The sequence below is a fragment of the Gymnogyps californianus genome, chromosome 3 (assembly GCF_018139145.2).
Source record: "Gymnogyps californianus isolate 813 chromosome 3, ASM1813914v2, whole genome shotgun sequence".
NCBI lineage: Eukaryota > Metazoa > Chordata > Aves > Accipitriformes > Cathartidae > Gymnogyps > Gymnogyps californianus.
Window position 1 is genome coordinate 21,857,367 of NC_059473.1, and position 26,341 is coordinate 21,883,707.

The window sequence follows — 26,341 nt, forward strand, 5'->3', positions numbered from 1 at the left end:
ACCTGGTGTTCTTCTCACACATGCTTTTTTTCTCCTTGCCCTAGGGGGAGATTTTTGAGGCTGTGGATCAGCTGTCAACACTATACTGATGTCACTCCACACCAAATCTCACTCATCATAATGGCTGTTGCGACTAATATGCCTCAGTGTCCAAAGAAGGAATAGAAATTGGTCAACATTAAACCCAAGCAAAAACTTCCTATTTCCAAGAGCAATTAAGACTGAAAGAAACCCTGTCCTCACTACCTGTTAAAGGTGTTCCCTATTCATCAAAGTAACATAGGCATTGAGGGCCATGTTGGTTCATCATTAGGCCTGGATGATGAAATTGTATCAGCATCTCACAGCACCTTCCTTTACACCCAGGCCGGCTGGGAAGCTGTCCTGTCTTCCCTGCCAAGTACGCAGTCATTGTCATCAATGCAACTCTCACATGCCAATTACTGCCACTGACTGCGTGATGAGTTGGCCCTGAAGACAACACAAGACTTGGCGGCTGTTCTGCCTCCTGGGTTTGCCAAGACCGGGTGTTCACAGCCGCTCCATGGTGCTGCTGCCTGGGCCGCGAGCAGAGCTAGCCCCGAGGGCCGCAGGCGTACGGCAACTCGCACCCCAGCCGCGCCGCTCTGGGGACAAGGCCCTCCCAGCGGCGGGCCCAAGGGCCAGGGAAAAAACACACACGTAGGCCGCTATTCCCCACAGGAACCGCGGCGGGGAGGCAGCGCCCGCCACCGCCGATCCCGCCTCCTCAGAGCGGCGCCCGCCGCCTCTCCGCTGGGCCACTGTTTTTTTGCCCGCAAGCAGCCACGTCGCTGCCCGCCCGAGGACGACCGCGATCCCGGCCCTGCCGACCCGCGGCTGCAGCCGGCTCCGCCCCATCCCCGCTACTCCCCCGGCCCGAGGCGGACGGAGCCCCGCCGCCGCCTCAGAGGCTCCGCCGCGACCGCCGCCCCACCTCCCGCGGCCACCGCTCAACGGCTGCCGGGCTCACGTGACAGCTCCCGCGGTACGCGGAAGCGGGAGGGGGGAGGGCGGCCGCGACTCTCCGCGCCGCGCATGCGCTCTGCGCGGGCCGCACGGCGCCGGGCGTAAGGGAAGTCGGCGAGCGTTTCCGGGTTCGGCGGCGGCAGCAGCGGTAACGGCAACATGTCGTGCGCCCTGGTTCCCTTCGGCCACTTCCAGGACCTGGAGGCGGCTCGCGACTTCCTGTGCCCGCACTGCCGCCAGGGCAGCGCCGCGGCCGGCAAGGAGAGCGGTGAGTCCGCCCCGCGGTGCAGGGGAGCTGAGGGCCCGGCCCGGCCCGGTTCGGCCCGGCCCGGCCCAGCGGGGCGCATGTGGGGGCGGCGATGGTGGGGCTGTTCCCTGCGGCCCTCTCGGGGCTCTGTATGGCGGGAGTCTGGATGCTCCCGCGGAGAACGGCCCGGTGACGGGGGCCTGTCCCGACGGGGCCGTGCCCCCCTGCCCGGTGGCCACAGCTTGACGGTGAGGCCGGGGGTGCCGGCTGGGCTCTGGCCTCCTTCATCTCCGCTTTCCTAACCGTGTCTGTCCGCTCAAGAGTGTGCCAGGGGCGTGTAGGGGCTAACCGCGGGTAGCTGAGTGCTCGGCATCGTTACCGCGATAAAGGGCTGTAAAGGGTGGGTGTCCTGCTGCAGGTGCCACATCTTCACTTACAAGTTCAGATTTTCTTGGTGTCTGGAAGCTTCAGGTGTTCGTCTGTTCTCAGATGTTGGTCCTTATCCTGTAGTGTGTAGGTGAAGCTTTTTGGCCACAGACCCTGTGTGCCACAAACTTCGAGATGAAAGTTTGTAATTTTCTCGTAAAGAGAGTGCAGTTGTCTGAAGATGTTGTAGTAAAATTAACAAATGTTGTGCATGCAGGGTTGTCTAATAATGCAAAACGTGCTTAAAGTATATTAAAGATTTAGTTTGGCAACTTAAATTAAAAGACTAAATCTTAGCGCAACTACAGTCTGAAGTTGTGGACCAGATTTCCATTGTGTGAGGCAATGCACAGCGAAAGCTGAGCTGTCTGGCGCAGAAGCTGTATTCTCAACAGAGAAGAAGGACCAACAGATCCATGCCCAGGGTAGACAGTACAGGGAAATGAAACACTGGCCTGTATGTTGCTAGTGCTGTACTGTGTTAACTATATTTGGCTAATGTTTTGGCTTTCTGGCAACAGCATGGAAGGAAAGCATTTGAAGAGGACAATGAAGATGGTTGTAAAGTCCTCTCAACTGTAAACAGAGCTATGAGAGAAGGCAGCAAGGTGCTTATTTAAAAAGCTTAAAAGGTCTGTGGGGGAATTAAAAGGGAGGGGGGAGATCATAGGATGGTTTGGGTTGGAAGGGACCTTTAAAGTCCATCTAGTCCAACCCCCTGCCACGGGCAGGGACATCTTTCACTAGATCAGATTGCTCAAAGCCCCGTCCAATGTGACCTTGAACACTTGCGATGATGGGACATCTGTAACTTCTCTGGGCAGCTTCTTCCAGTGTCTCACCACCTTCATGGTAAAAAATTTCTTCCTTATATCCAATCTAAATCTACCATCTTTCACTTTAAAACTGTTGGCCCTTGTCCTGTCACTACAGGTCCTGGTAAAAAGTTGACACAACAATTGTGAAAAAGTTTTAAAAGTACACTATATGTTCAACTAGTTAACTTTACCACTAAAACTTCTGTATGCATGTTGTATTTTATTATTGCTTTCTTTTTGTGTTGAAGATTAAATTTATTTTCCTTTATTGTTGAAATGCACTTGGAAGAAAATAATTCTGGAAGAATTTTGTACAGCCAGTCTTCATTGTCCAAAACCTTTGGTAGAAGACAGTTATGTGTTGCTACTAGTGCTTGTTGTTTTACTCTAATAATGCTCTGAAAAATGCATACAGATTCCGTATGGCTTTTCTTTTGGTATCATCTGTATCTAAAGGAGGGATTCTAGAACCAGTAGGGTCCTGTTAGTGCCTCTTGAATACTGACGATAAAAGCAAAATATTGTAATGTGTTCGTGTTTCTAAAAGTACGTGCTGAAAGAAATTAAAACATTTCTTTCCTATTTGATGGTACATGTGAGAGAAGTTTGTGTAAAATAACTTTTGGATACTTTTGTTGGAGTGGATTTATCAAATAGCTGTAAAGAGAGAAAACATTTAGTATGTTTTAAAATTACAAAAATGATAGAAGCAAAGAAGATGCATATTCTAAAATGCGCTGTTCTTCCATTTTAATGAGTTAGCTGTATTCTGGACTATTTTTATATTTGCTTATTCAGTCATTGAAGCAGAGTGTCAGAATAAAGTATTTTTCAAAATATTGCTCATTTAGATTCTTTGAAATCTTTTGGATTTGTGCCTGTAATTTTTTGATACCACAGCTGTTTTCATGGTTCAGGATAAATGAGCATAAATGTAAGCAAGTGAGAGTTCCCAAAAGTGACTTTTACGTAAGATTATAGATTAGTAATTTTGAAGCAGAAGTCCTTAGTGCATTCATCTTTGACAGGGAGAAACACTGTTACAACTTGCAGAGGTATCTTAAGTTAGAAATAAGTAAATTGTGGAGGTATCCTAAGTTAGAAAAAACTGGATTTGGCTGCGTGAAACAGGAGATTCTTTTCCCGTTAGGCTTGTTGCTCCAAGTCTGCTTTGCTGCCAGTTTGTGGCCTAACCAACTGAATAGCTAAGCTGCAGCGTTGTTTTAAGCTCAGGTTGCGATGAGATGGTATAGATCCTGCAGTTACTGCTAGTCTCTTGGACTTGCACCCAGAGTTATTGCTCTGGTTGGAAATACTTAATTCAGTTTTTCATTCTTTCTTCCTTTATTTTTTTTTGCCTACGTACTGATCCATTCATTTTTCTTAGTAAGCAACTGACTTGTTGCATGGCAGTCCAAAATGACTCCATTTTCTCTTTGATGGTTGTTGTGTACCTTGACTTTTACATTGTTCACATGGAAGAACTCTTTGCTGTAAATAAAGTATAAGTGAGGAAGCATGAGAACATAAAACAAATCTCTGCTTCTAATGTTGTGCACCAAGGAAAGAAAAAAATTTTGTCCAAGCAGGTTTTTGTTGGTTTTTTTTAAGTGCATATTGCACTTTTATGGCACAAAGAGTCAAGGCAAATATTTTTAACTAAGCAAGACATAAATAAGTGATTTTTATCAATGAATGCTTTAGTAAAAACTGTTCCATTGGCAGAATGTACTGTTTTAAAACAGTAGTTTAATGAAATTGTACATTTAAAAACTTGAACTTTAATCTGCTTTTTGTATTTTTACTCTTTAGGGAAAGAAACTAGAGTAGTTTGTTTTTACTGATAAGTTCAACAAAGAAAATATGTTCATTTGCTATCAAATACAGCTTTTGTCCTGAACTTAAGCTATGTTTATTCACATATAAGCAATTACATAAATATTAATAAACATATGTCAAAGTTCTAAGTATTTTTTATTTTAAACTGGAGAACCAGCACCTTTTATTTACTATTTTTTTTTCTTGTGTGAGGTGTTTTTTTTTTAAAGTTACGCTGCATTTGTATGGAAACTTTTTCACTAGTATTTAAACTCTATAGTTAAATGAAAAATGCTGGCTAGCTTAGGAAAATAAATGTTTGTTAAACATTTTTATTTAACAAAGAGTATTTCAATTAACAAATTGATAACTTTTTTTTTGAGTCAGAACTTAATGTTTTAGGTGCTTACTACAATTTTCAAAAGCTCCTGTCAGATTCTGGATATCAAATGTTTTTGAAAAGGTGCCTCCAGGATCTTCAACGGGTGGAGTTTAGGGTTTTTGGTAGAAGCTGTAGGTCTTCTCTTTTTTGGTTGCTTAGTTATAGATCAGATAAGGTTTTTTTTCTGCTGTTTTAGTTTTGGCCATTTTTTCATTCTAACCAAAATATTTTCTGTGAGTGTATTTGCTACACTAAAATCTAGGATGATTAATGTAAAAGCATTTTTGTAGATACATTTTAAACAAAAAGAATTTTCTTGCTTCTGAAAATGCAAGCAGTATACACTTCCAAATCACTATGTGACACTGTGACTTTCATTAAAGTTTGAAGTTAGGTGTCTTTAGTATGAATAAAAAAGCTGTACCTTCTCACCTAGTCATATTTGACATAGCAACATATTTCATTTATTTATAGTAAGTTAATCTAGGTTGTAAATTTCAAATTTAGTTTGAAAAGGCTTATCAAAGTGCTACATATATTAAAAATACAGGTGTAAGTAACTGACTAAAAAAAAGGCTGCATGTTTATTCTAAGGGAACTTTATTTTTTTTCCTTCCTTTGTACAGGTAAACATTTAAACACATTCAACAGTAGAAAAAGATGATGGAAAGCATCCTATCAACTACAACTTCACTTAATCTTTTTCTGTAGCCCAACAGTTTGTCTAGTTTGTACAAAGGATTGTACTTGTCTGGTAAACTGAGGAGGAAAAGAAAAGGTGTCCTCCTCCTTTGAACCTTGTGTAAAGTCAGTTCTGCAGGTACCTGTTTCCTGCTTGGTCAGGAAACACTGGAAAGAAGGGTTCATGTTATTCTTGCTTGCATTATGCAATCATATGTTAAGATTGCTAATAATGCAATGCTGAAATAACTTAAGAAATGTTCATAGACTCTTTGAGGTGACCATTGATCTGCTGTGAAGCAAAACATAGCTACTTTTTAATTGTACATATTAGAATAGAAGGTGTTGAGGTGGATCTTGCCTCATGTGGCTTAAATAAATAAAAACGATATTATGGAGTAAGCTGGTTAAAGATGCTTTGTATGGAGTTCCCATACCTTTATTCTCTAGGAAAAAAAGGATTTGAATGCTTTTTCATATTTTAATGAACAGGACTAATAAAGCATGAGAATTTAAGATTCTTGGGAAAAGTTAATGCTAATAATGAGGCACAAATCCTCTGTGGAGCCTGAGCTTAGTGGTATTTAAGTGGCTTTGAAAACTGCTGTTTCAAGTGTGCAAATACTGGGAATAGAAAGTATTTGCATTACATTTAATTTGACAGCTTGCTGTGTTGAAGATATTTTGGGATGTGTGTTGGCTAGATCAGAAAACAGCTGTAACAGTTAACTCCATTATACCACTGTCTATAATAAGGCGTACACATGAATGAAAAAATCCATCTTATTTGCAAAATGTGATAAAGCTTCATAGGCATAACAGAATTTTAGCATTAAGAAATTAATGGATATTTAACTGAAAAGAGCAGAAAATTGAGCAATAAAGACACATAACACTTTCTATAATCTTTAGAATTTGAGGAATTTAACTACAGTTTATTTGAAGTGATGTGTGTGTCTGTTCTTCCAGTAGACTCTGAGCTTGAACTGTGTATTTTAAAACACTTGATAGGCTTGATGACAGCAATTCAGTGACATAGCCAGGTAGGACTGCTGCTAGGTAAACTTTGGGGGCGTTAAGATGAAATAAAAAAATTGGTACTTTCCTGGTGTGCAGATATTTTTAGTTCCCAAGTGTGTTTATCTCCCATTACCAAAATGAATTAATAAGAAAAAAAAAAACCAGAACCAAACTTGGCCTTGGGAGTTCCCAAGCAATGATACCTGCATCTGTGACAGTGAGCTGGTCACTTCAAAGCGGTGTGTGGCACAGCGCACAGCTTTGAGATGCTGCTGCTTATTTGGGGGAAAGAAAAAAAACCCCTGATTTGGGGGGTTGCTCAGAGCTGTGAGGTGTCGCTTTACTGCTTCTTTTTGTAGTAGGAATTATGGCTTAAGCCTGGCAGAGAAACTCTTCTCCAAAATCCAGCCCTGTTACATTGACAGCATCCTGAAAAGTGCTCTTCGGCCCGTTCCTCTAAACAACGTCTTTGGAGTTGTGCTTGCACACTCTGCTTTATCTGGATCCACTAATTTAATTCAGAAATACGGAAGGCCAGGCTTTTTATTTCAGAGTTGCAAACAAGGTTACAAAGAAAAAATATGTTACAGAATCAAATTCTAGATTGCATTTAGCAGTAGGGCTGTTCTTAACTGTTTCTGTATCCCTCTTATTGAATTTGGTATATTCCCATTGAAGAGTCTTCTGACAAACTCTTTTGTATTGCGTCTTTAATCAGATCCTCTCTCTCCAGATTGCATTATATAAATTTAAGATTCCTTTCTTTCCGTTTTCATGTAAAATATCATACAAATATGCACTCCACTTGAATTGTGTTACATCTGTAATTGTTAATACATTCTGAGATATGGGAAAGACTAAATGGCATGCTCTCAACACACATTACAGAATGGTGTCAGAGTACTTTGTCCAAATTATCTTCGCACCTGAGTTTTTTGCTGCTTTAGCACCTCCTTTACTGTATAGACTTCCTTCTTTCTTGCTATAACTTAAGCTGAAGTGCTGTGTTTTGTATGTAATCTGTTTCATTTGCTTCCTGTGCTATTATAGCATCACAAAGCTTTTTTTTTTTTCTTTTTCCTGTGGTACCTCAAACTTTGTTTTTGGACTTAAGTTACAACTGTAAGCCATGGAAATTTGCAGCATTACTTTAAAGAATCTATGTAATACCTGGATTATTTTTAACTTAGTCATCTTTTATTCTGTTGAAAGCAATTGTGACCAGCTGAAGGAAGAGAAGTTGCTCAAGTGGTTCTTTTTCAGATTAGCGAGCTAACTTAGTTCGAGTGTCATCTTCCCCCCCCCCCCCCCCTTATGGATGTCTGAAGTGATAAGAGAAAACAAATGTAATGCTAGTCTCAAAAGGGGCTTCCCAGTAATGCTGGCAAAACAACCTAATATATTTGTCAGTCCCTATGTTGGAGGAGCTTTGGGAATAAATACCCCATGATTACTGAATAGCAAGAAGATTCTAAACTATTTCTAAAATTCCTTGGCCTGAAGAGAAGAGAAACTGCTTCTATTTCTTCACTAATTATGCAATCCAGTGGTATCAGAATTGCAGTGAATATACATAGAAAAAAAATCTGAAACTCTTGCACTTAAGTAATAGTGCAAGAAATGATTGCTTAGGAATTTTATAAATTCTTAAAGCACGGATGGGGAAACAAGCTGGAAGATCATAAACCGAACAAACTACACACATGCAATTAAGTGTCATGGTTTAACCCTGGTAGGCAGCTAATACAACACAGCTGCTTGCTCACTTCCCCCTACAGTGGGGGGGGAAGGGTAAAGAGAATTGGAAGGGTAAAAGTGAGAAAACTTGTGGGTTGAGATAAAGACGGTTTAACAGGTAAAGCAAAAACTCTGTGGGCAATCAAAGCAAAACAAGGAATTCATTCACTACTTCCCATCAGTAGGCAAGTGTTCAGCCATCTCCAGGAAAGCAGGGCTCCATCACGCATAACAGCTACATGGGAAAACAAATGCCATAACTCTGAATGTCGCCCCCCAACAACTTCTCTCCCCCTGATTTTATTGGTGGGAAGGACATTGTATGGTATGGGATATCCCTTTGGTCAGTTGGGGTCAGCTGTCCCAGCTGTGTCCCCTCCCAAATTCTTGTGCACCCCCAACCCACTTGCTGCAGGGCAGTGTGAGAAACAGAAAAGGCCTTGATGCTGTAAGCACTGCTCAGCAACAGCTAAAACATGGGTGTGCTTGTGTCATCACAAGTCCAGAACGTAACACCATACCAGCTACTATGAAGAAAATTAACTCTATGCCAGCCAAACCCAGTACATTAAGATCTGAAAGAAATTGATGCATGACTTGGTTTTATTTATAGTTTTTATATGTGCAAAGAGTGTACATATTAGTTTTTTGGCTGATGCAGCTTGTTATTTTATGGCCGATAATCTAAAAGCTGTTGAGGACAGATTATTGTCTTGTGCATGAGTTGAAATTTTTCTCATTTATTTAAAAAAAAAAAAAATCTATGAACATAAACTTGCTCGTTTTAAAGCTATGTGTATGTAGGGGTAGTTTGACCTTTGTGGCTTTGGGGGTCCAGTTTTCAACACATGCTCTCCCACTTGGGCAAACATAGACTCTCCCGGGCAAGCCCATGCCACGCATGTCCTCTGGTAACCTGCTGCATAGAGCTGGAACATAGATGTGAGGGCAGGACGGAAAGGCTTCTGCTGCCTTCCCCAGGTCATCGTGCTGCTCTGGAAGGGAGGACACTGGCAGTTTTCTGTGCTCAGAGGTACATTCTGCAATTTGGGGAGGAAGTCTTAGACTGAGTAAAAACATCTTTTGTAGCGAATTTGACCTGTTAAATGCCAGTTAGACCTCATTGGTCTAGATCTGTTGCTAAGGTTTCTCTCTCTCCTCTGTTCCTGTCTTTTAAACAAAACATGCTTATCAGTAGAAATTGTTCTTTTGGGTATTAAGTTTATGATAAATATGCTTGAAATGAATTCTCTTGTACATTAAAACCAATGCTGCACATGTGCAGCATTTAAAGCGGCTCTAAAGTTTTAGATGTGCTGATGATGGAGTTTTAATGCCATATGCTTCAAATTAAAGAATGAAGTGGTTCTTGTAGACCCAGTAGATGAACTTTTATTTTTGCAATCTCTGCAGTAAAGCAAAATCTGGAATATTGCTGCTGTTTTCTCAAAGTAGGGAGAACTGTTTACCAGACATCTACTACTAGTCAGAGATAGAGATGAATGGGAATGTAGATTTGCACAGGGAAGCTTGATTTTTTCCCAACAGTGGAAAAAATGAACATGTTGCAAGTCAAGAACTGTTTAGGGCTTGTTTGAGTATTGGTTACTAGATAATGACTTACATTCCACAGTTGCTAGTTCTGATCTGTAATGTTACTAAAGGAAATGGCGGGGTATTTCTTAAAATCTTCATTGTAAACAGAACTTGGATCCTATGTCATCTCTCACTTGACCAACCTTATCAGGTGCTGGTGCATGGGAAAGTCTCTGCAAGCTGACAGCTTCTCTGGTATATTTTATAATTCATTGGCACAGGTGAATAGCAGTGTGCTTTGAGTTAAAGTGTGACAGGGGTATGACAGGGGCAACCCCCTCTGCTTCTCTGTCCATTGTTTCAGAGATTAGTTATCTGTTGTTTAATACCTTGCTTCAATAGCCATTGCATAGGTGAAGTGTCTGAATAATATGGATAAGGAAACAATTTTATTTTTAATTTAGTTTCTTTTTTAAAAAGGAATTAATGTATGGAAGAAAGGAAAGAATGCATGCAGGGGTTTGAGAAATACATATGACTAGCACATGCAGGGGCGGTCTATACGATGTGGAGGAGGGATATGAAGGAGCAAGCTTGTAAACCCTTGTAAGCTGGAGGAGATGCTGGCTTTGCAGAGCAGGTCGCAGTTCTGAAAGATCTCTGCAGCTTCATCAGTGGCATGGTGCCTCACCATTACCTCATTTTTCCATCCTTTTTTGATTGATCTAGCTTCATCCGAGGAAGATGACAACAACTATGAAAACGTAGCTATTCACAAAGAGGCAGCAAGAATCCTCACAGTTGAAGTCTTATGTTGGGTGTTCAGTCTCAGCATTGAAGTGGCTGAGGTTTCTTGGAAAGGTTGGTCTGCTCTGCTCTGTGCTGTAGGGAAGGCATTGGCCCCGACTGTTTCTTGGATATGGTTATGTTTCTCTCTGGACTGTGGCACACTGAGAGATTTCTTTCCTCCATGAATTTTATAGGAAGGAGATTTTGTTGCCTTTGGAGGTAATAAAATGCAAACAGAAGTAGAATCTTGTTAGCTGTCTTAAACTAAACATTGAAGTTAGTTACTGTTTTCTTCCTGTGGTTTATATTCAACAGTATTTGCCATAATTCTCCTTTATATATTTGTACGCTGGAAAATTTTCAACCTCAAATACAAGATGAGACTGTGACTCTTGGAAGCTTGTTGTTTATATAGTTATGCCTGAAATAACTGTGCAGTCAGATCTCTATTGATGATGATGCAGTAAAACTGGCTGTCTTACCCATTTTGTAGATGGTTCAGACCTTTCAGTTTTAACAAAGGTTATTCATGGAGTGGGCATTTTGTTTTCTACAGTCTTGTGAAATACCTTCTCAACAGCATTGGTGGAAAGTTTCTTCCTTAAGCGAAAATATTTTTTAAAAAGTTTTTTGTCTTCATTAGCCATACAAAAGTTTAAAAATCTGCCTAAACAGACAGAATACAGATTTCTGTTTTGTTGTACTGGATTCTGCCTTTCTTTGGTGGTAAAGGAACAAGAGTTTTTAGACGAAATAAAATTGGAGTGTTCTTGATACAAACCTTCTTGTGTGTACTGTTTGACCAACCAAAATGGCGAAATCTTGCTTGCTTAAAACTGAATTTAAACTAACTTGAGACATGGCATTTAGACTTCTTCTTAAGGTTAAAGTAGCCATGCCATCAGTTAATGAAAAAGTTGAAAGAAATCCTTGGAAAAGTCTTGAAGTCTTATTGATGTTACTGCTTCAGATTTCATGCTAGTGCATCTAGATGGAAGTCAGTGCTTGGCTTTTCTACTGAACTACAGTGATGCTTATTGACTTACTGAGGGTCCCAGTGATGGTGGTGTTTGAGAATTGTACGTCTTCTACTACTAAATGGCTGTGCATAATTACCCTTTGCATAGGCTTTTAAGTTCACATCAAATTCTGTATTTTTAGATGAAAGACTTTCAGATGTTTTTTATATAAGAGTGAATGTATTAGTCTTATATAAAAAAAGAGAACTGAGAAGTAGGCCTGTCTCTATGAATCTCCGTTTTCTCAGGTGTTTGAGGTATTTTGTAAGCTTGTGGTTTCTCTGAGGTTTCTGAATGACATAATTGAAACTGATCAGTGCCTCATTAATTTTCCTCTGTGTTGTCTTGCAAAGACATGAATAGCCAAGGTCCATGGGCTCATTTTCCCCTCAGAGGCCACAGCTTCAACTTTTGCTTTGGCTGCTTTGGGACTGGTGGTGGGATCTGCGTTATCCTGGGCTCAGATGTTTTGTTGTCACAGATGAATTTCCATGTACTGTCATTCCTTGTTAAAATGAATTTATGTTGCTACTGGCTGATCCTGCAATTGACTGAAACCAAAATCCACCATTATGGAAAAGAAGATACTTCTGTATAGAAATACTGTTTCTCATAAAATTGTGCATATGTGGTTCTTGTGGTGTACAGGTCATCTTATGCCAGTTAGTAAAACATCTGGGGGCATATACGTAGAGTCCTGAAGGGTTGGAGAGAGCCTGCTGTCCCCCTACTTTCCCTCTGTAGCTGCCTAATATGTAGAGGATGGGGCTTTTGTTGCCTTTGGAGTAGTAACAATTGGATAAATCAAGCTAAAGCTTAAATTTTGCAGTGAGGTTAGGTCTCTACCTACTGGAGAAAGTTTTTGTCAAGTGGACACATAGGGTTTCCCCCCTTGTGCCCTCGCTCTTTGCTTCAGCTTGCTGTATAAAACTAGAAATACGTCTTAGCTCTCTTGAAATGTCTGTGAGAAACTGAGAAAAGACAAATTTGAGTAATTTGTTCTAGTAAAGTGCAGAGAGGCCCTGTTGAATGATCAATGATGTGTTGTACCAGGCACTGTAAGATGTTACTTACCCAGAGTTCTAGATGCAGTCTGTCAGAATTAGACACAAGTGTCATTACATTTGTTTCCAATTTGTACTTAGGTTACATCTTCTGTATTACTTTTCCATAGTGTCAAAAATGGAAGTAAACACAGAGAAATGACAGCCATTTCTACCACTTCATGGCTCTTTCTGTAGAACTCATTTAGTATTTGCCATAAATGAAGTTATAATGCATTGGTGGGGAAAGGAAAACAACGACCAGCAATCCTTTTTGATTGTGTTTTTTGTTGCCTATGCTGTATTCAGGTGACATGTTTTTTCGCTTAAAGCAGGCAAATCAACAAGCTGGGAAGATGGTGGCTGGGGAGCCTGGGATGAAGCAGAATTACAAGAACCTGTAAGTTCATATTTATGAATTTTCATTGCTAACTTGCCTATTCTAAAAGACTCTTCCACTTGTTTGTGTGTGTGGTGGGTTTTTTTTCTCCTGTATAGTTATCACTTGGGCAAGAAGAATCTTGACCATTGTTTTACATGCAACTGCTTGTTTGTCCCTTGCTCCTGTAATTGTTTATAAATATAGCTTGGATGTTACCTATTGTGATAATTATTCATATTCTTGCATTCTGTAGGTTTTTTTTCTCATGAGAGTATACACAGCTCTTTCTGTGCTGCTGCAGCTGGGGGCATCTTTTTTGTCCTATAGCTAGCCAGAGACAGTAGGGCATGGCAGTGGAGTTATAATCTACCATGATTTAATATAAATTAAAAACTCCTAAGTCATGGACCACTGAGACAAGCATCTTCCTAATGATCATGTAGTACTCCTTTTATGTTGTGATGTGTGGATGGTGTTACAGGAGGAATCAAATTACCTATGTAGGATGGGGCAGCACAGTTGCTCTTTAAAGGGTGAAAAACATCTCTCTGCCCAACTAGTTCAACTAAGAATAATGTGGCTAGTCTATAATTGTTTGTAAGGTTGAGACTTCTAGCTACCAGCTGACTTGCATAAGATGTTAGCGAAGCTGTCTGTGTAGAAATCCTCTGCACCTGAATGAATCATCTGAACAGAGTTGCTTGATTAATTCCCTGTTAGAGAGAGCTAATGGGGTAGACTGAGGAATCCAGACCTCACCTTGCTAACAAAACTCTCTTATCTGCTGTCTTTACCTCAGTATTCAGGAATTACACCCAAGGAGTTGGGCAGTATCCTTGTAACTACTTACTTCAGCAGGGAAACAGATTTTTCGGCTAGGGTGACAAACAATTTGAAACGAGCATGGTGTCTCCCAGGGATGAATCACTGATGTCAGGGAATGACAAGAGTATAAAAACTTTTAAATAGGTTGGGTGTTCAGCTCCACTATAATTGCCATGAAACGAGTGTGTTTCTCAGGCCACATCTTTGTTAGATGTGCTGTAATGTTTATAACTTCCTTAATGAGGAAAACAAATGCTTTATTTTCTACTTATGTGGTAATTTGATAGCACCAGCAGGTGTTGCTAAATTGAAATTGTCTTATTTTTCACTCTTTTCTTTAAAATGTCAAACTCTTCTGCCAGGTAGTTCACACCCTTCTTGCTAAAGACCTCCTTCTCTGCTTATGTGTTTTCCTCCAAAGTTGGTAGTGGTTCCAGGTCAAACTCTTCAGAAAGAAAAAACTGTCATCCACAGCAAACAGGTTGTTCTGTGTAGGAGCATATAAGTACCTGAGTCTGTATGTCTGAACACACACCAAAATGAGTGCATCAGTCTAGCACAGAGTTGAGAATTGTTAGTACAATATAACAATGAATTCCCTTGTTAAAACTTTTAACTGTTGGTTGATTTGCATTATAGTTGGTGTAAAAAGCATCTTTTCTTGGAATTACTCAAGTGACCTGGACAAGTATCTATTTCATGGAACACAGCAACTTTTGAGAAGGCATTGAAAATTAAAAAAAAAAAAAAAGAAAAAACTTTAAAATGTTTTCTTCCATAAGGTGTCTTTTTATAGAACTGATTAACTATTTTGTAGGGATGATGATGTTGAAGTCTTGTCTTAAATGCTGATTTTAATCATTCTGTCTTTCACCTTTTAAAGTAGTTTCTTTTGACAAGTTCAGTGCTTTTCCTGTTTTAACCTTTAGCTTATGTCTGTCACTAATAGAAGATGGCCATACTTTATGTCTTTAGATTTTAAGTTCTTTGTTTATGCATACAGATAATTTTATTTAAATTCTCTGGGATAGGATTTTAATTTCTTTTAATCTTTAAACAGGCCTTTAATTTCTGTTTCTTCTTCCTCAGTTTGAAAATCATTACATTAAAAATTAGTACAAGGCTTTTCTTTGGGTTTTGGTTATATGTTTTTGCACATGATACATTTATCTCTGTCATGCGGAGTTAAAGTTGTCATGAGTATCCCAGACAACTTCATTGCCTTTTTGTAAAGTCTTGAAAAATACCAGTAATTAGGGAAAAATTGTTGCTATAGAACTTGGCATCCATCAACAGACAAGAATGACATGAAAATAGATTGTTGTCTTGCACAAATCGAGATAGCGTGGACAAAGGTAGTTAGCAGAGTGTTTGTAGTGTGCTAATGTAGACCTTATGATGGATATACAGGGTATTCTTATGTGCACAAAGTGACCGTTTTTTATGGTAAAACCTTCTGAAAGGAAATAAGTACAATGAATAGCTGATTAAGAGTATGATATGCAAATCCTTCTTACAGTTTGAGGTTTTTTTCTGCTGGGAGTAAATGTGTATATTTTCAAGTAGGTGCAACTTTACAACAGAATAAATCGCATGGATCAGAAAATGATCACACTGAAGTTGTTGGGTTTTTTGTTTATGCATAGCTGCTTTGAGATACTAGAGGATGGAGTAATATTTTGGAGAGCTACGAGGAGGTAGGATTGGATATGTGGCTATGGAAATGGAGACTGTGGACAAGGGAAGGTGTTTGTATTGCTGTGATCAGGGTAAGAGGATGGAGCTAAGAAAGCAGGAGTATCATCTCCGAGAGACCTCGTAGCAATCTGCTCAAAACGTATTACCTCCTTTCTGCCTTTGAACTATGGTTAGCAGGAGCTACCTTGTTTGTTCCGCAATGAAATATTTGGCTTGTTGGTCCGAGGAAAAAAGACGCAATCTTTTTGCTTTTATACATAACGATGGTATCTAAGTCTTTACTTGCCCATCATTAAACCCTTAAAACTTGGCACTTCTTAGTTTGGATTTGTTTCTTTGTAAAGTTCCTTGTTGTGGAAGGGCCCATGATACCTGTTGCATGTTACCATGAGGCTTTAGTGTGAATGTCAGTTTAGTTACTTTCTTCATATGTGCATATATTTACTTAATGCTGGTCAGTGTATTAGCTTGGATAAAGTGTTCGTTTTGAGAATGGATTATAATGAGAATAACTAAAGAGATTCTTTCCAGTCTCTAATCAATAATAATAAAACTTTAAATCTCGTTCTTCTGGTGTCTCTTTGGTGAAAGGAGAAGATTTTGAAGAGTAGAGTTAGTGATGAGTACGTCTTTGTTTTCTGTTTCGTAAACACACAGATAGAATTAGTGCAAGGCTGATGCATTTCTCATGGCTTTTCATGCAAGTTGGAGCTCTAGTGACTTGATAAGTAATAGTCCATTCAGCGCTGGTATTGAGGGCAAGCCAAATTGTTGTCACGAATCTTGCAAGTTCTGCTGTGTTTAAAGACTGTTGCATACATTGACTAAAGCTTTACCTGTAGGAAGAAGAGGAATCTAATTCCAAGAACCAGAGAAATTACTGGCTTCAGGACTGTGTGTTGTCCTTGTCACCAACAAATGACCTGATGGTAATAGCTAATGAACAGAAAGCAGTCTTTTTAGTGCGTAAGTATACATTCTACTAAGTAGGTATGCTAGTACACTTAATAGTAATCAGGACAAGATTTGTTTCCCCCCAACCCCATCTGCTTACCCCCCAAGTCATACTTTCAAGAATTTTGGAGTGGTTTATAGTAACACATTATGCATTTTCTAGGTACTGCGTGGCAAGTAAGTTGTTTTGGCTTTACTCCTCAGCTATATTTTGATCTGAGAAAACTATTTTATCATGTGTAATTAATGTATACTATAACTACCTAGTTGTTTGAGATGCTCAGAGATATTGTCATTAATTGTGTTCAATAAGAAAAACAAAAGTTTTGTATTAATTTTAGCCATTAAGAAATACTTGATCTTTATTTTTCTTTTCCCTTGGAAAAAATGAGCTAACTGAGCCAGTGTCACTTGGAGGAGGGAGTATTGGGCTGGATTGTTTTTCAGGTTTCCACCTTCAGTAGAAAATTCTTCTCTATCTTGAAGAATGGGTGGCTTTATATTTTACCCAAAGGTAGGGCGCTCAGAATTTTTAAAGGTACCCTTAGTAATATATGAACACTGATCAGCCAGCTGCTGTTTACATATGTGCTGTTGCCTGGGGTCCTGGTGCCATTAACAGCTGCAGTTGGTGGCACGTGAGCATGATGAAGGGAAACCTCCTGATATGGGGAATGTTATATCACTTTAAAACAAAAACAGGCTGTTGAAGCTCAGAGTTACATAATCAGATTGCATTGCGTTGTCATGCTGCATTTGTCATTCCCTGCAAAGTTGTGTGTTCCAAAACCGATGTAGATTAGTTGCTAATTTTTCAACAAAAATGAAAACATAGCAGTACTCCTCAGAAAGTTCTTATTGGATCAAGAATAAGGAGGTGATTTAGCTCACTTGCTGGAGAACTGCTTCTGCTGAACTGCACGGTGACAACTGTACCACACAGTGGCAGAAGTGTCCCTGTGTCTCAGGTTTTAGGTGTCAGACAAATGGCACACAACACTAACATTTTTTTAGTTGTCCATTGGCACCTGGGAGATGATTTAACAATTAAATGTCAGCTGTAATAGCACCCTATGAATAACAAAGTATAGTGTTTTCTAACCTTGATTATGATGCAATGATTAAAAACTGTCAGATTTAATGTAGGATTCCCATGTCCTTCTTGGCCATTAAAACTAAAATTTTCTATTTGTTTAAGCTGATCTTCAGTAATCTTCCCAGAAGTTTGCGCTTGCTTAGTACTTTTCTCCTAAGGATCCCTGTTTCATGAATTGAACCTTTTAAAATTTGATGAAGTAGATATTATTGTATAAATCTTTTTAAACGAAACTAGGCATTTCAGAATTTTAGTAGTGTGTTGTTCCATGTAAATTGCAAAGAAAACATGAGAGTTCTTTAGAAAAGTCACTAAAAATGTCTTGTTATTTTTATGGTCTTCAAGGTTTGTAATTGGTACTTAATCTAAGTGTGGTAGGATGTATTGTACAGAAGAGAAGGATTAGGAATAGAACTACATTTGTGAGATGCAAAACGTTACAGTTTTATAGATGGTGTCTTTATTCTTAATGGCAGCTAAATGGAAGCACAGTGACAAGGGAAAAGAGGAAATGCAATACGCTGTTGGCTGGAGTGGCTCTCTGAATGTTGAAGAAGGGTAGGTGTTGAAATGCAGCTGTGATTAAAATGTCATTTTCATGTTTAATACTTAGTAGCATATGCTTTTTACTTGTACTCTTTTTTCCTTTCATCTGAGTGTGTTCATGGTCTTACACATTTTAATGTTGAAAACAGAAGTGGAGTAACCTGGGTGATCAGAAATATTGTCTGCAAAGGTCACTCTTCATGTGTAGTGTGATATCTCAGGACAGGTTCATACAAATTAACAGAGGTACTCTCTGTGCAAATCAGTGTATTTGCATGTAATTTAGACATTTTAAGAGATCTGGGTTATCATGCTTTTTATAAGTTCCTGTTCCAGAAGGGAAAAAAATAAGTACCCTTTTTGAAAAATCTCCTTTTATAGTAGAGATGAAATTTTGTTAGGGGATGTTGCAACTGGAAATGTATGAAGTTGTTTTAGAAATACTTCTTTTCATTTTCAAAACTTTGAGCAAATACAAAGTCATCTCTCTGATCAAGAAATGGTTTTGGGCTCCAAGTCATCTAGGGACTTGGAAAATTTGCTTTGGTCATACATTTGGTATTTATACAATATTTCTGCTTGATCTGTCTTCAAATAACCAGACAGACGCTTTCACGAATCTCCCATATGGAAGAGAATTTTTCATTTTGTTATTAAGTTTGCAGCCTTGAGTTGCTGTCTGCCTTTGAACATGCTCCCTATCGGCTTCAACCTTCTGTTATGCTGCAGGAGGTGTTGACTTAATCAGCTTCTCTCCAATCTGTACAAATAATAATCCTTTTTTATAAAACTGCTGCTGCCACACATTTGAACTGTTTTAAGTGCATCTCGTTAAGTTTTTTTCCCCCCTTACTATCACTCAAATTACCCTGTCATCTTAAAAGGAAAAGAAATGCTGTTTGGGGGGTTGTTTCTTACTACTGTTACAGCCCCAAGAGACGCTATCATACGGAACAGGTAGCTTTCTTTAGATAGGCATGGTTATATTCAGTACAAATTGATTTAAGGTTTGTGAGTGTTTCCTGTAGGTGAGGGTTCTATTTCTGTGGAAGTGTAAATATGGCAATTACTGTCAGATTGTCAAAAGACTTTTTTTTTCTTTCTTCCCCCCCAAATTGCCTTCAACTGATAATGTTCTGTGGTGGCTAAGCTTTGCTATTGGAAGATGAGATTTCACTGAGATATTTAATATTGCTTTGAAGTTGTAATTGAATTGCATCTCATGTCAAACTTGCATTTAGAAAGCTTTTTTTGTGTAATTGTCTAGCCTGATTATTTAATCACTCCTTGGGGAATGGAGGTGACCTGAAATGCAAATAACAGTCCTGCGGGCATTTATGCTCTAAGTGCTGTTTGGGATGTCATCTTGAATTTATATGCTCTTTCATAAAACCTTTGTACTGCTTCTGTTTCCCCAGACAGTGTAAAACTTTCTATCATGGTAACAGTTAAATAACTTTTGATTTGATATATTGACGCCTGCTCATCTGCTTGCCTTCTGCATGCTTTGCCTGCTATGCATTGGGCATGCTCACTTATTGCATTAACTGGGAAGATCATTTTAGTCCTTCAAATGCTGTCAAATTATAAAGCAGTGAAATGTAAAGGATATAAAATCTACCTAATTGCATAATGTATTTAAAAAATTTGTTTTGATAAGTATGGTTCAGTTGTTTTTTAAAAAAAAGTGATTGTTCTTGGTATATCATTAAAGATCAGAAAAAAATTATTTGCCTTTAGGTACATGAGATTTAACTTGAATCTTTATTGAAGAGTACTGGCAGAATAATCAGTCTGTGAATGATGAAAGACAACATTAGCAAGGTGTAATAAGCACTCATGCAATCTATTTGGGCACTCTTGAACTTGTAATTGAAAATGTCTTTAAAATGAAAGGGATTTTTTTGCTTTTTAGTATGAATTTGATATATTGTGTGCTGCATTAATGTATTCTTAAAATATTAAAAATGCTGACTTGGCAAGATCTCTTGTGTAGAGCAAAATTTCACATCTGGAGAAAAAATATACTTACTAGTTTTATGTTTCTGTTTCTAGTGAATGTGTGAGTAGTGTGTTGTGTATCCCATTGGCAAGTCAGAAAAGGTAAGGATTGATATTCTTATGTGTATGCATCATCAGTCTCCTTACATTACACTTTTATATATCTACAGCTTAGAGCAGGATTTGTTTTTAACTTCTAGTATATCTTTGTGAAACAGGAGTTCCACAGGCCGTCCTGACTGGACCTGCATTGTGGTTGGCTTCACCTCTGGCTATGTTCGTTTTTACACCGAGGTATGTTTCTCAGCATGGCAGGCACGCAAGCAAGCTATTGTAATAAACATGTATTTCTATAAAACTTCTGTTTCTGCAGAGAGTGCTTTTTGCCTTCCGTAAGAAAAGGGACAGAAATGTTCATGCTTATTATTCTTTCTCTTCTAGAGTGGAGTACTGCTTCTTGCACAGCTTTTAAATGAAGATCCTGTCCTACAGCTTAAGTGCAGAACCTATGAAATTCCCAGGCATCCCGGTGTCACAGAACAGGTTTTGTCAGATTATTTCAAAAGCGAAGTGGCAGTGTTATGGGGTATGGAAGGGAGTCTTCTCTGTGAATCCTCTATGTCCTTTACCACTTTTTGATGGGATGGACAATTCCTTAGAACAAGAGACTCTGGATTTCTTGTTCTAGAAGTATTCATGCCTGTATAGTTTGAGGATTCAGAATTTCTTTTTATTTTTTGGATTATTTAGTTAGCTCTGTAGATTTGTTCTGTTTTTCTCTGTGATAATCTTGCAAAGGAAGGCTTCATTCATTTCTTGTTTATTCATTTATGTGCACAAAATACAATAATGTATTGATGAAAGGAGAAAATGCAACTTGACAGGTGCCAAGAGCTATATGTACTCATTCACAAGAACTTATCTTAATTATAGAATAAACATAGAAGATAGCTGAAAATTAAAACAATCTTTACAGGAGATAGTGCTAGGAACCTGCATGTCATTATGAGTATTTCCTGCAGAGGAGGCTCTTGCAGAGCTCAAGCTATTTAGTAGAAAAGCCAGCTTGCTTTGCTCCTGGCTGAGTTGGCATGCTTTATGCAGAAAACTAATGAAGTTACAGAAATTTCCAAGTTTGCTATATACAAATGCTCATGTGATTTAGCATGACGTTTTGGGATCAGTTTTGAAATACAGAAGCATTAAGGAATTTGAGTCTTGAATTTATATCGCCAAATCAGCATTTATGTGCCCAAGTGGTAGTTCAGGCGTTAATCCAGTTTCAGAATTTGCCTCATAAATCCTTGATACCTGCATTCTAGATAAACCTGTTTTTCTGTGGCCTTCACAAGCTGCTGCAACTTTTGTGTTTTCTCCCTAAGCTATAAAATATATTAAGCAAACATAAAAGTCATTGAAAGAAGATAAAAATATAAAATTATGTGCCTAAGTAACTTATTAATATATTGGATGGTTTAATACAGAATTTCTATAGTTTTGCCTTAGTCTGTTGCCTGTGGCTTGTTAGATATTAACTCTCTGGATGTAATCCTCATCTTTGTGTACATCTTTGTGTAGTTAATAGTATAAGAAGCCAGAAAAGAAGCTGTTACAACAGTAACAGTGATTTTTTTTTTTTTTGTCTCCCTTCTCTCATTTTCTTCCACAGAATGAAGAACTAAGTATCTTGTACCCAGCAGCAATTGTGACAATTGATGGTTTCAGCCTCTTTCAGTCCCTTCGTGCATGTCGGAATCAGGTAGCAAGAGGTACGTTTAAGAGGAAATGTTTGTTTCTGACTCTGTTGATAGTACTTTACATTACATGAAATTTACTTATATTTGTTAAATATCAAATCAAGATGGAATTTGGATCTTCCTTGCTTGTCCATCAATATATAGGCATCTACTGCATATAAGGAAATTTCTTCCTCTACAGAAGATGTTCTCAGAGCACAAGTTGTCCAAGTAGCATTGACTGTCTTGTACATTCTCACCGTAATACTGTATACTGGTTTTGGCTGGGATAAAGTTAATTTTCTTCATAGTAGCTGGTATGGTGCTATGTTCTGGATTTGTGATGAAAACAGCCTTGATAACACACCAGTGTTTTAGCTATTGCTGAACAGCGCTTATGCAGTGTCAGGGCTTTTTCTGTTTCTCACACTGCCCCACCAGCAAGCAGGCTGGGGGTTCACCAGAAATTGAGGGGGGGACACAGCTGGGACAGCTGACCCCAACTGACCAAAGCGCTATCCCATACCATATGATGTTGTGCCCGGCAATAAAAGCTGGGAGGAGAGGAGGAGGAAAGGGGGAACATTCAGAGTTATGGCATTTGAATTTCCAACTAACCGTTATGTGTGATGAAGCCCTGCTTTCCTGGAAACAGCTAAACACCTGCCTGCTGATGGGAAGTAGTGAATGAATTCATTATTTTGCTTTGCTTGTGTGCAGAGCTTTTGCTTTAACTGTTAAACTGTCTTTATCTCAGCCCACAAGTTTTCTGACTTTTACTCTTCTGATTGTTTTCCCCACCTCACTAGGAGGAGTGAGCGAGCAGCTGTATGGTCCTTAGCTGCCCACTGGGGTTAACCTACAGCATACTGCGAAGGTGCTTCTTAGCATGTCAGGATGCTGATTTCACTGTCAGTGAAATGCTTTCCTTCCCAGTAAGGACTTTCTGGGAAGTGATAATGCTGTGATGATGATGTCAGTAATGATCACTGCTCTTTGTGTTAATGTCTAAGAGCTTTTGATACCTGGTTTGATTGTGCAGCCTTTGATCCTGTTCCTTTAGCATAGTGCGTGTTTATACTCTAATTTGGAAACGGTCAGTTTCCTGGGGTGAGAGGAGAACCACGTAACAGTACTGTGTAGTAGATTGCATGAGTATGGCACTGTTACAATGCTGCAAGACAAAATGTTAAACAGGTGCTGTTGCTGAATTGTTCTCCCGAATTTCCTGATGATTGTTCTCATTGAACTTCAGATTTGCGAGATTCTTGTTTCCTCTACAGCAAGCCACATTAGCAGACAATCGTAAGGCTGGGTGTAGGTGGGAAGCACAGTGGATCTGCCAGCATGACAGCATTAGGAACTGTTCAGACAGCAGCACCCTTAAGCTAAGGCTTGAATCTTACATAGAAGGGATGAGTGGTAAAGAACTGAGAAATGCTACTGTGGTGAGACAGCTCTTCTCTGAATTATATGGGGATGGCCAATAGGAATGGATTGCTCACTCTTTCTTCCAGTTCAGGATGAAGTGGCATGAAATGAAGCTAGGTGATAGTAAATTCAAAATAAAAAGTAGACGTGTGTTTATGTAATGTGAGATTCAATTGTGGAATTCTTTGTCTGAGGTTGATGTGGATGCTAAAAGCTTGCTTGGGCTCAGAGGGAAACTGACAAATTAGTGGAGAAGCAAGCTGGGGATGTTTACTGAGTCCTTAGAGCTTACCTCTGGCTGAGAAGGTCTCTTCAGAAACTGGTTTAGAGGAAGCATCAGATACATGTCCTTGTTCTAATAGTCTTCCCTAGACATCTAGTTTTACCTCTGCTCAGATCCTGATCTGCCATGCTAAATGGTTCCCTGGGTCTATCTAATAATGTCTGTTCTTATCCTCTTAATGAAAAGGTAGCATTTCCATGGAGTATAAGAGAAAGCAAAACTCTTGTAAATCGGAACTTTAAAAACTGATATTCTGACAATCATGCAACAAATACAAAAAGAAACAGACACTGTAATGAGAAATTGCCATCTACTTTCACAACCAGAACATGCTCTACTCTTTCAATGAGATCACCATTTGCAGAGAAGCACTTACAGCTAGTTGTAACATCTGCAGCCAGAGTGCTATATCTTCTTTCATTCTTGATCATTTACGTTTGTTGTAATAGATATTTTGAAGAGTTTCAATCATTGCTTTAGTTTTACCGCTGTCCTTACCTCACACTGTTAAATATCTAGTGAATGTGCTGACTGTGCAAGTACCTTGGCAGGGGAGTTTCCACTTAAACATGCCCAGACCACAGAAATAAATTGTACTAGCATTTTAAAATTGTACAGAATATTAAACCATAAATGATTAGTAAAACAAAGCTCTCTGCAGGTAAAAAATATGGTTGTGATGGAATATCATGTGCAATTTTATTCAGTTAATTTTTTTAAAATATTTTGATTTCGTTAAGGTAAGTATTTCAAAAGGCCATTTTAGCTCAGCAGGTGTTTAAATGTATGTTAGTTTAAAACTGGGTTATTTTGTGGCTTCAGATTACATCAGGTTTTTTTCCCTCTGTTATGCTATTCCTTTGTCTTTGACTCAGTAGGAATTTTTTGTGTTTTATCGACTTTTGTCAGCTGCAGCATCTGGCAATGAGAATGTTCAGCCTCCACCATTAGCTTATAAGAAATGGGGTTTGCAAGATGTGGATACGATTGTTGACCATGCTAGTATTGGTAAGCATTTCTGTTTAATTTCAAATATTTGACTTAAATGAAACTGAATGTTTTCGTGCTGTTAAATTTGGGGTGAGAGCACTTAGTGGTATTGGTTGGATAGAAATAAATAGTGGGAGGAGGCTGTCATAGTGAATGATCTCATTAACCATCATCAAAAATATATTTTACTTTCTCTTCTAATTTGATTGAGCCTCCCCTCTCCACTTGAGGGGAGAAAGGATGCTACAGCTGTAGCTGTCTTGTCCTCTCTTGTTTGGTAAGAAACAGCTGAGAGAGACTAGATCAGATGCAGTTATTCCCATTTCTGTCAGGTTAAAGAACTGTCTGGCAGGCAGGTTAAGACTGGTATGGGTCTTCCCTGAGTCTAGCACATAAAGAAACTAAAATTTGAGATTGCTCCTTTCCAAAAAAGACAAACTGACTTCTAGGCTCTCAAAGACTTTTACTCCTTAGGAATTTGCAGAAGCACAGGTTCTTGTCAGACAGGCAGATCTGAGGGACAGTAAGCTTCATTTCTCTTCCACCCTTTTCACAAAAGCAGGTAAGAGGTCAGAAGGGGGCTAACGAGGCGAGGTGAAGTGAATTTGGTAGATGTGTTTTTGCTGCTGAACTCTGTTTTGTGTGTTTTTTTTTTTTTTTCTTCTAAGCAAACCAACTATGCTTTATAATTAAAGTACATTAGGTTACTTCTGCTGTGTTCTTTGGAATTTCTGTGGTTAAAGCTGCTCCTCCTCCTTTCCCCCTGAATGTTGGCTGGTCAGTCAAGAAGGCGGGAATATATTGAGGCTTCTAGAGCAATTGCGTGCCTTTGTTCTCAAAGTTAAAGACATTTACTTTAATGTTTTTATTAGGCATCATGACACTGTCTCCTTTTGATCAAATGAAGACTGCGTCCAATATAGGTGGATATAATGCAGCTATAAAAAACAGCCCGCCTGCTATGTCTCAGTACGTTACTGTTGGATCCAATCCTTTCACTGGTTTCTTTTTTGCCCTGGAGGTATGTACTACAAAGCTGACTTTCTGAAACTTTGAATAATTAATCCCTCTCTTCTGTATGGGTATTTCTGAAATATTCTTATGTTCATTTTATGCTGATATTTCCCATTCTTGATCTTCTGAAACTTGAATGATTTGCAGTGGGTGTGATAGTAATGTCTACCACAGGTTCCTGCTAATGAGAAATTTTATTTTCTATCTTAAAATGAATATGATAGTCAAGTATTTTTTTTATTTATTTTTTCATTTGTTAATTTATTGCCAATTAGGTAACCTAAGGTTTTTTGAAAAATTATTTTGAGATTGTGTAAACATGCATCTTATGGATTTTTGGAGGCCTTTGATCATGTACACACATGGCCTGAGTATACTGTGGTGATTTCATGTAGTGGAACTACTACTTGTAGAAGAAAACTGCAACTTATGCTTAACAATATCTGTAGCACACTTACGTCGTCTTCTGTTGTATTGGAGCAGAAGGATGGCAATGTAGCTGTTTGTCTTGTACATTCAGGCCCTACGCGTGTGCTGTCCTTACCAGGATCAAAAGTTGATTGAAAATGCTAGAATTGGAATTTTGATTTTGTACTTGCTTTTCCAGTATGTTGATGAAAAAACTGCTTACGTTGATATTTGCAAGGATGCCAAAGCCATACACCAGCTAACTCTCCATGATAAATCATACACAGGGTTTTTTTAACTTCTGTTGCAGACAAACATACTGAGCTACCAGTGACTTGCAGGAGGATTTTGAAATGGTAAAGAGATGTCAGAATGGCTTTTCTGGGGGCAATGAATTAAAATTTTGCAGAGTCTTAAAGCTATGCTTTCTGAGCTGAAAGTCCATAGGAGGCCTGAAAAACTATTCTGCAGTTG

The 26,341-nt window shown here is 38.9% G+C and overlaps 1 protein-coding gene across 2 annotated transcripts in view; it reads left to right on the top strand.

The window, feature by feature from the left end:
• Nucleotides 1-1,146: 1,146 nt before the first annotated feature.
• RAB3GAP2 (RAB3 GTPase activating non-catalytic protein subunit 2) overlaps nucleotides 1,147-26,341 on the top strand; it is a 56,826-nt gene continuing 31,631 nt past the window's right edge. The window contains exons 1-10 of one of the 2 annotated variants that reach the window (XM_050893527.1): nucleotides 1,147-1,255; nucleotides 12,839-12,903; nucleotides 16,251-16,374; nucleotides 17,935-18,016; nucleotides 20,060-20,107; nucleotides 20,224-20,299; nucleotides 20,447-20,548; nucleotides 21,675-21,774; nucleotides 24,365-24,463; nucleotides 25,318-25,466. In XM_050893527.1, coding sequence (XP_050749484.1) covers nucleotides 1,147-1,255; nucleotides 12,839-12,903; nucleotides 16,251-16,374; nucleotides 17,935-18,016; nucleotides 20,060-20,107; nucleotides 20,224-20,299; nucleotides 20,447-20,548; nucleotides 21,675-21,774; nucleotides 24,365-24,463; nucleotides 25,318-25,466 — 954 coding nt within the window. Of the gene's footprint in view, nucleotides 1,256-12,838; nucleotides 12,904-16,250; nucleotides 16,375-17,934; nucleotides 18,017-20,059; nucleotides 20,108-20,223; nucleotides 20,300-20,446; nucleotides 20,549-21,674; nucleotides 21,775-24,364; nucleotides 24,464-25,317; nucleotides 25,467-26,341 lie in introns of those variants that run through there. The other variant, XM_050893528.1, reaches the window with a different exon arrangement.